The sequence below is a fragment of the Sebastes fasciatus genome, chromosome 1 (genome assembly GCF_043250625.1).
Source record: "Sebastes fasciatus isolate fSebFas1 chromosome 1, fSebFas1.pri, whole genome shotgun sequence".
Taxonomy (NCBI): Eukaryota; Metazoa; Chordata; class Actinopteri; order Perciformes; family Sebastidae; genus Sebastes; species Sebastes fasciatus.
In genome coordinates, this window is record NC_133795.1 from 15,145,668 (window position 1) to 15,155,885 (window position 10,218).

Below are 10,218 nucleotides of genomic sequence, written 5' to 3' on the forward strand. Positions count from 1 at the left end.
GGGAGTGGTTAGTGGATGAGTGTGTGTGTGAGCATGTGTGTGTGTGTGTGTGTGTGTGTGGTGGGGGATAAGTGTTCAAGTTACTACCGGTTCGTCTTTGCTGCCAAAGAAAGAGACCCGATGAGGTTAATAGTCTCCTCGTCCAATATATCACATAGCTGTGAACTCTGTGACCCTTTTTGTCAATAGGAGAACTTTTCTCTGGAGTGTGTGTGTGACTGTGTGAGTGTGTGTGTGTGTGTGTGAGAGAGAGAGAGCATCCTCATGTGTCTACACAAGTGTGCACATGTGGAAATTTGTACATTACATGTGTGTAGATGTTCATTTTTCAACTCAAGAGTTGTGTAAGCCTGCAGTACTTGAGCTGAATGTGCCTCATTTTAAGAGGATTACATAATAATACCACTATAGCACTTCCTAACGTTAGCCTACACACAATCATGACGGACAAGATAAATGTGTATGTATAAAATAGTTTAACAAAGTGAGACGTTTCAAGAACAGCTGAGTTGTCATTAGAAATGTTTCAAATGTGATCTTCTTGATGTCTAAACCTCAGCTTTCACTCCTTTAAAAAGGTAAAGTTTTTCCTTGCAGATAGTCACTGATTGCCTATGTTTTGGACACACTGTAATGAAAAAATGTAAACATGGAATAAAGTCTCAGAGGGAGGGTAAGCAAGTGCTGCTCTCTGCTGGATTCTCTCTTACTGGACAATCTCAAAATGACTCGAAACCTCTCAAAATGTCACAGCACAGAAAAATAAGTTTACTCAAGGGCAAAGATGATAAAGAATACATTGAGCTTCTCACAAATCACCTCAATTAAGTGATGAGTATTCTTAGTCCACAGAGGGGGCACTTCTCTTTGAATAGTTTTCCTGATGTGCTCTGGTAGAATAATTTAGTTTGCAGTATTTAATATTACTGGAGTATTTAATGGAATAGTTGAATAGTGTGCGGTTAAGCAGCATCAAAACATTTATACAGAGACAGAGAGAAAGACCGGAGGAGAGGGTCACTGATGGGAGAGGAAGGTCTGGTCTAAACGTCTTGGACAGGTGACAAATGGGAGACTAGTGGGGTCAAATCCTCACCCTACCTCGGCCAAAACTGAACTCCAAAATACACACTTGTGCACGCACAATTACACACACAAATCAACATGTACAAACAGCTCATGTGTTAACGCAAACAGATTTGTTAATAGAAATCGTTCTCGATGCTGCGCTAGAAAATGACCATGATAAACTGCTCCGAACTGACTCATTTTTTTATGCATGAACAGCGAGTGGAGTGGTTACCTACACAACGCACTGTATGGAGAGGGAGATGATTTAGTGCCGCACTATGATATAAATAGCTGTACTTTTCCATGAAATTTCATAGTAATTAGAGACCAGGAAGCATGGACCCTCTCAACCCCCACTGCGGCACCCACGTACCTTGAGTGAATACTAAGAAGCAACTCTGGCACAGGTCCAGTTCAGTATGTACCGTGTGAACCCACATGGCCCATCAAAGGCAGTGTGCACGACCGTGAAAAGGGTGATTGGGTTCGAGGTGCGCAGGGAATAGTGTTTGAAGTCCTCCTTCTATCAGAGAGACAGAAAAGGCACTTTTAATCCCGTGGGATCACTAAGGCGCCACAGGCAAAAAAGAGATGCACTCATTCTCTCAACTCTTCCATGAGTACCGGAGAAAGAGAAGAGGAAGGAGAGAGGGGGCTAACGGGGAGGAAGGTGGGGGGGGGAGATGGAGGGAGGGGGAGCGATGGGGAGAAGGAGCAGATGATAAAAACTGCAGCTGACGTAAAGAGATGAGGCAAACAGAACAGAACAGGAAGTGCTGTAACATGACAGATACAGCAGTAATGTCAGTCATTAGCTCCTCTGGCTGGCATGAGGCCGGTAGAAATATGCAATTAGCCAGCGTCATGCGTAATGCCCCTTTTACTGGGCTTGAGGAGGTGTCAAATCACTTTGCCGGAAAAAGAATCAAAAATATACTGTGAGGATATTGTTGATTTCACTTGTAATGAGCAGATGAGTGTGTTCAGCGTGTATCTTGTCTGTTTTTACAGGAGAGGAAATAAATCCAATGTAGGATTGATCTGCACATCAGAGAGATAACTGCAAGTTATTATAGAAGATCTTCATTGTCAGCATGCATCACATACATCCTATATGTAATATATATATATATATATTTATAGATAGATAGATAGATAGATAGATAGATAGATAGATAGATAGATAGATAGATAGATAGATAAAACAAGGATCAGCATTACAGCTTGAAGCACTAACCCGCTGATTCTTTTGTGGAAGTGTCCTATAAATAGCTGCCACATAAAGCAAACGGTTGACAAATGACAACTCAAATGCTTCATTATGCCTCCTCAATTCACCTGAGATGTGAGACATCAGCACCGTTCTCCATTAGGATGAACTGAACTGCATCGAGCAAAAAACAACTCTCAGATGAAACAATTATGAGGTTTACAGAGATTTTTTTGCAAGTGGTAGATAAAAAAAATAAACAGTTAAAAGCTCAGATAAAGAATGGTGGAATAGGAACGATAATGGAGATAAAATTCAGATGACATTTGAGCATGCAGTTATGTCAAGTGAAGGTTGATTTGCTGTAATCACAGAGACAGGTGGGACTGTCAGGACAGGTGAAAAAGGAAAAGTGTTATTAAACTACAAGATGTGAAAATATACCTAATACTATACCAACTATAGACAGATAGATATTATAATGAGGAATTAATAGGGTCAGAAAACACATGAGGCCAAAGCCTCCTTCCTGCACACAGGCGTATCTTTGTTCAGTCAGTGGAGTGAAAAAAAACTGATTATTTGGAGTGTGTTTTATCCGCCTTGTGCAGAATATATTACGTGTGTAAATGTTGTTGAACCCCTCGATTCGCCAGGAAAAAGGTCACACACTCCCCTCGACCCTAAGTGATTCTCTGTCTTTGTGTACTCGTGGTGAAAAAAAAAAAAAGAGCTGCGCCCATAAACTTCGCATTTAAAAGGCAAGTGCGGCCGAGTGGGGGCCGCTGCATGAGGGGAACAATAGCAGCTTTTTGGACACACTTTTTCTCACTGCGATGAACAGCAGGGAAACCGGTAGAGCCTCCTATAAAAGACCGATATAGAGCACAGCTGCCAGGGTTCAACAGTAATTTTATAAAATGTCTCCAAGGGGTTTGCCTGCAGGTTTATCTGTGGATTTATGGGAAATTATAAAAAGGGCGAGCAAATTGTTAGAGGAGGGCAATAATAATAATCAGAGGGGGCCTGGTCGTGACGTCATCATAACTCCACAATTTAGGGCCTTTTATGCAAAAAGAAGATATTAAAGGATGAAGTGAGACAAATGCTGCATTATCATTAATAATGCACTTGACATTCACACTGGTCTGTCATGCGATACATCTGAAAGTTTGAGCATGACAGCAGGTGGACTGAGGAGCTAAATATTAGACTGCTGCTGCTCCAACAGCACTTAGCCCTCCATCATCATCATCACCACCATCATCATTATCAGTTTTTTCCCCCCAGGCCATCAGACTTTTAAATAGATAATTCACTCGACACCTTCTCACACAAAAATATATCTTATACTGTATATGTTCTTAATATATATGTTCTTAATATGCCCTTGTACTAAGTATTTCCTCTTTATAATTGTAATGTAAATGTAATTTTAATCTCAAATGTAATATCATTTATTATTTTTAATGGAGCTTCCCAGCACAAAAAAGTATTTCACACGTTTGTATACCTGTACAACAGGCGTGACAATAAACATCTTAAATCTTGAATCATGAAAACAAAAAGTTCATCAAGGCCATATTGGAGCTGTCTTGTTTCAGAGTGACGAAGCTCTTTATATGCTGCTGATTATTGATTTATCAGCTTCACGCGTAATCCCCTATTTTGACAGCCGTGGCCATGCAGCAGCTGACCCATTTGTCTAACATTATCACACTTCACACACACACAGATTGGACCCCCAATCTAAAAAAAAGTAGGTTAGGTCACTGACTTGAATGAGCACCAGCAGTGACTCCACTATGTCCACTGTGCAGAGGCCTGAGCCACTAGGACACAATCTGCTCCACAATTACGCGCATGACGCATTTGGAGACAATATTGTTGTGGTTTTTGTTAACTATATATTACTCACGCTCAGAGGCCATGGTGATCACAGACTCCGTGGTGGCGTGGTACTCATCCTCCTCCATGAACTCGTCCTGGGACGACGCGTCTCCCTGGAAGTCGTGGTGGTCCAGGAGCTGCTGGAGAGGAGGCGCCTTGGGCAGCAGCTGATTGACCACCTCCCGGCTGATGTTGGGCGCATGCTTCAGCCGCAGCTTGCTCAGGATCTGGGACTTGATGGTCTCCAGCCTCAGCACTTTGCTCTGCTCCCTCCAAACGCAGGCGGAGCACTCGTGAGAGCCGGCGTCCTCGTCCAGCAGAGACAGCCCGGCATCCGTGGGCGTCTCGCTGGCAGGAGGCAGCAGCAGATTGGGCTCGTCGCTCCCTGACTGTCCCAGGGAGATGAGCACCATCAAGCACAGCAAGAAGTTGTACCTCGGCATGACGACGCGTGGACACCAGGCTATGCAACTTTTTTCTGTTTCTGTTTCTGTTCCTTTTCTGTTATCCTCGCTTTATATCCCCTCTCTCTCTGGATGTGCACCGCTGCTTGCCTTATCCTACAAAAGGCAAGGAATCAGTGACATGCATCTAATCCAATACGATCACCCCGAAGTTGTTGTTGTTGTTTTTTTGCAGCTGCAGCAGAAGATTTTTGCAATAAATTGTCAAAAGAAAAGAAAAAAAAGTACGTTCCAAGTGTGTCTCGGTTCAAAGTGAACAAATGATCTTGTCTGATGCATGCATAGCCTCGCTCACGTGTAGTATATAATGGTTGTTTTGGGGGGTTCTTCAGTATACAATTTTAGTCCATGGAGGTGTGTGTGTGTGTGTGTGTGTGAATGTGCAGAAGTGTCACTGAAAAATGTGCAAGTGCGGTCAAAAAGGGGCTCTTTATATATCTCAGCTGCCCGGTGTCGTAATCCGTCTCCATTGGCTAAGATTGCAACAAAAGGCTTTTAGGTCTGTCACCAAGTCAAGAGGGACAGAGCGAAGGGAGGGTGCGAGGTACTGTTATGAGAGGATAAATGTTTTTACAGTGCACAAACAAGCTCTCACATTAGAGATATTGCCCAATTAGGTTATTATGGTGATGATGATGATGATGATGACATACTATGGCTCATTGCGCACGTTGTTATAAATGGTTCATTATATAATAATAAAAAAAAAGCTTCATGGAGTCCACTCGAATTCTCCACATTATATCTCCTAAATATTTACTGTGCATTTAAACAAGAAACTCAATGATGAAGAATCTTCATGTACCAGATGTTTAGATGCAGATTATTTAGAAGTTGCACCAGAGAGTTTGCACAATGCAGGGCTCTCTTAACTGAGCGTCAAAGTATCTGTGTAAACCAGTAAAGTAATAACTGGACTTTTATTTCTCTGAAATGCACAAACGTGGGTTTTAATAAGGCTGCATCCTATGTAAATAATAGAGATATATGTTTAATAGCCTGTATTAACAGATTGAAGTCATGCAGTAGCAGCAGGTCTGCATACTCTGTTATTACAATATGTATATGGACTTTATAATGTAATTTCATTTGCACTAATCAGTGTAGTTGTAGGCTATAAGCCTTGAGAAAGTGTCACACATTTTTTAATAGTTTTCCGATGAATTACTATGGATTATATAATTTAAATTTTAAATTTCTGTGAGTCACATTTGATCTATAAACCCACAGTATGTCAAAATGGCATATCAGATCAATATGTAGCCCGACTACAAACCACGGAGAGATGCTGTATTCATATCTGCTTAATAAAAGTTGTGATATTTCTGGAGCGGATTTCTTTATGTACAAATTGTACTTCTTCACAGAGCAAAGAGTCGCCTGCTCTCAGTGAACCATCACTGACCCAATAGTGTCATCTGCTGGAGGAAAACTACAGCTGCAGAACAGATCATGTTTCAGTTCATGTGTGCTGCCTCTTTCACTGCTTGTTGTGGTCAGATTGTGGTTCATTGTAAAACAAGACCCTCTAGTCATGAGCTCATTTAGTTTGGTAGCAGTATGAACTCTTCATTGTTCAAATACTGATAGGACTAGACTAGGACTGGAGCTTCTCAGACATTAAACACTTTTGCTGTTGTTTGTTTACATTTCCCTTCTTTCCTTCTCCCGGTTAAAAAAAGTCTTAAATTGGCAGCTTCATCTCTCAACCCAAGGAAGCAGTGTTATCAAGCAACAATTAAACATCACTTCACTGCTGACCTGAAATGTCTTCAAGAATCAAATATAGTTTGAGTGACAAGGTTTACCTGCCTTTTCTAAACTAAATAGATCAAAACCATTAACTAGTGAGTCGCTAACAAATTGGAGTCAAAAACAGCAGTTTCATGCCCATGCTTTGGTGTATTTGTAGGTTTTTATGTTTATAAATGCAGATGGAATGTGAATCATTGATATTAAGGGTCACAACGTAACATTGATTGACCAACACAACAACTCATTAGAGTAACAACCTCCATGTAACGCACCAAACCTAAACCTGAGTACTGAAGCTCACACTACCCTTTCAGCAGTGGAGGAAAGTCACTAAGTACATTTACTCTACGGTACTCTAATACAATTTTGAGATACTTGTATTTTTTCTACTCTATTACAAGTGTACATATAAGTGATGTATACATTAATGCATCAATAATTATAATCCAATAATATAATAATTGATTGCAGGAGTTTTACTTGTAACAGAGTATTTATGGTATTGCTGCTTATATGAGTATGTCTTCCACCACTACCTTTCAGATACATGATAACAAGTGTCCAGATGACAAGTGTCCAGATGACAAGTGAAATGTGAATATCTTACATCACAACTGTACACTAAGACTGATCTGCTTTGAGAAAAAAAAAAACTATTTGAATTACCTTTGCAGCAACGGGTGGAAATAAATACAGTATGTCTTTTAAGTTGCATATCACACACAAGAAATAACCATTTTTAGCAAGGTAGTTGTTATTCCTAGAAGCCAGTGTAAGCAGCACCAACCACTTTGAATGAATAATTTAGTTTGACAGTTTGGGAAATGTGCTGAAATGAGAATGAGAAGATCGACACATTTTTACGGGAGAAGTGTGGTATCGATCTTCTCATCTAACTCTTACCAAGAGAGTGAACATGTTTATTTCCTAAAATGCTGAACTATTGCTTTATGCAACACTGAGTGGACAAAAAGTGATGCTTGAAAGAGAGCAGGTAGAAAAGGTAGAAAATCCAGGGGTTGGTAATACAGACTAGCTTTCCCTTCACTAATGTCATCCAGAGCACATCCCAGAGCACCTGGTCCACGCCATGAAAATACATATACTTTATGCTCAGGTTTTGTGTATTCAAGGTAGGACTTTTGGATTTGCATTGATGCTTAGCATCAAATACTGTCTGCTGAACAGATGCAAAAACAGTTCTGTTGTTTATATGTGCTTGTATGTACGAATATGGGATCAAATACTCACCACAGTCTCATCTGCACATAAACATCTGCAGCATTAAGACCTTCTTGCCAGAAAGGAAGCCTCATTTTTTGGTCTGAGATCAAGGCTTCAGGAGCTGCTGGACTTTTTGACCGTCATTCCAACCTTCTGATGCTGAGCTTTTGTCCGCTGATGATTATCAAGAAACTCAGAGTGTGATGATGATGATGATGATGCTATGGAACAAGTAGAAAGATGTAAAGCAGGTTCAACTAGGCTCCTTCACATGAATGAACTCAATCAAACTGACAGCTCTTAAATCAGTTTATCCACCGTGAACCACCTCATTCAATAGGCTTTTCCCCACAGAAGGTATTTTGACATATCACAGTAAAGAACAGGTGTAAATAAATAATAAATAATGATGGCTTAATTCCATTCAGTTGCTTAGGTTTCAGGGTATTCCTGGTATTGTGCACGCTGGCTCACTGTCACACTGTCACGACTTACCTCAAACAGAACGGAGCCACCGTTAATGTTATTAATACCCATGCTTTTATGACAAGTCAAAATATCTGCTGTGATAAAAGGTCCATGAGCCAGTGGTCAGAGTGGTGGTATGGTACCACTCATAAATCAGTCATAATCTATTAATGAATAAAGTAAGAAAAGTGAAATTTGATAGATTAATTGAATGTAAAATAAGACTGAGGAGTGACAGACATATAGTACATAACAGAGTGCTCAGTTGTGTTACCTGATCTGACCACAATCATGTTGAACTTTAAATTACCCCATTGAAATAAAAAAAGGATATGGTTGAGATAACGTAGCATACATTGTGGATCAATCAATTATTATATCATGTTTAAAGAAGATCATTTGCATTGTTGACAATGGAATTATAGGTGCTTTCAAATATCGTTGCTTAATGTTAAAATGTCCCACTGACCGCATCACATTCTGTATATTTTCTCTCTGCTTAACTCTTCTCTGAATCTATATGATGCTGAAACTGAGTGAAATACAAACTCCACATGACTCATTTTTACTGTTTTCATCATTACATCAAATAGAGAAACTCTAGATATCATGTGCATAATTTTAAAGACATTTTCTTGCCCTTAATTTTGTACCTTATATTTGCATTATTTCCTCCTGCACGGCAACTGTTGCAAAACAATTTCCCTCTGGATGAATAAAGTTCTCATTATCTTATCTTCAGCTTTTGGCATCTTTGGGATTTGGGCAAAAGTGTTGTGGGTTTGATCTGTGCTTGGCTGTACAATTTTCTTTTGTGATGATGACACTAATTTTGCACGGGGATTGGCAGACAAAGATTTTTTTTACTGTAGTCTATTTGTAATACCCTTTTCATACCAATGACCAGGGTTGGACCAGGGTTAACCTACCCTGGTCCAACCCTCCTTTTGTCAATTCATACAAACATACAGACAACATACAAATTTACAGTATCTATTCATCAACATGAACCTTTTTTCCTCTGTCTATCTACAGTACCCATTTATCATATATCAGACTACATTGTGTTATCTAATATGATAATATAGGCTAAGTGTGGTGGGTAGGTCAAGCTACTTATTGTAGCCCTCTTCCCCTAAAGTTCCCTAATTACTTAAAGGTCCCATATTGTAAAAAGTGAAATTTCCATGTCTTTCATATCATAAAGCAGTTTCAAGTGCTATATAAATACTATGAAAGTATCAAAACGCTCAATATACGGAGAAATACACACAGCCCGTATTCAGAAATTGTGCGTTTGAAACAAGCCGCTATGGTTTCTGTCCATTTGTGATGTCACAAATATACAATATTTAGACCATTTCACAGTTTTAAACGTAAACATTCTAAATGTGTCCCAGTTTATTTCCTGGTTGCAGTCAAGGCCTATGGAAAGGAGGCTGGGTCACGGGCGGACATGGGTCTTGGGGTATGGGGTCTAAAGCATGCGCAGTGTAACTGAAACTGCGGTCGTGCGTTGCGATTGGCTCAATTTCGGCGAGGGCAGACCAGATTTTGTTGTACCCTGAGGATATGATGCGTGACCCAGCCTCTTTTCCATAGGCCTTGTTGCAGTGTATGTAAATACCATCAGCTGACAGGAAGTAAACATGGACCCAAACTGTTGCCTAGCAACGCAATTCCGTTGAAATGCACTAAAACGGAGCGTTTCAGACAGAGGGTGAATACAGGTATATTTAGACAGACAGTATGAGGGAAATAAAGTTTTTTTTTAACATTACAGCATGTAAACATGTTCTATTAGAAACAAAAAAACTGAAAATGAGCATAATATGGGACCTTAAATGTTTTCACAAAATAGACATTTAGCTAAATTATCAAGCTCACCTGAAAATACTTGTCCGATGAATTTCAGGACTTGACGTGCCCTATGGTTGCTTATCTGAGCCTTAAAACAAACATCTTTTTGCCCACAGTTTCAACATGTTGATCTTTGGCTCCTGTGTGGGCGGAGAGAGAGAGAGAGGGCGGTGTTTGACGGTTTGTTCCCCGCGGCTCTCCGTAGAGAGATCACGGCCTGGGCGTCGGCACAGTTCAGTCTCTCTGCTGCGTAGGAAAACAAAACTCAACTCCTCT

At 40.2% G+C, this 10,218-nt stretch overlaps 1 protein-coding gene across 2 annotated transcripts in view; it reads right to left on the reverse strand.

The window, feature by feature from the left end:
- Positions 1-10,218, reverse strand: part of LOC141765695 (growth/differentiation factor 11-like) — a 38,193-nt gene that overhangs the window by 27,395 nt on the left and 580 nt on the right. For both annotated transcript variants that reach the window (XM_074631883.1, XM_074631892.1), the window contains 3 exons: positions 9,970-10,082; positions 7,642-7,835; positions 4,200-4,731 (listed from right to left, as the gene is read on the reverse strand). In XM_074631883.1, coding sequence (XP_074487984.1) covers positions 4,200-4,614 — 415 coding nt within the window. In that variant the 5' untranslated portion in view covers positions 4,615-4,731; positions 7,642-7,835; positions 9,970-10,082. Of the gene's footprint in view, positions 1-4,199; positions 4,732-7,641; positions 7,836-9,969; positions 10,083-10,218 lie in introns of those variants that run through there.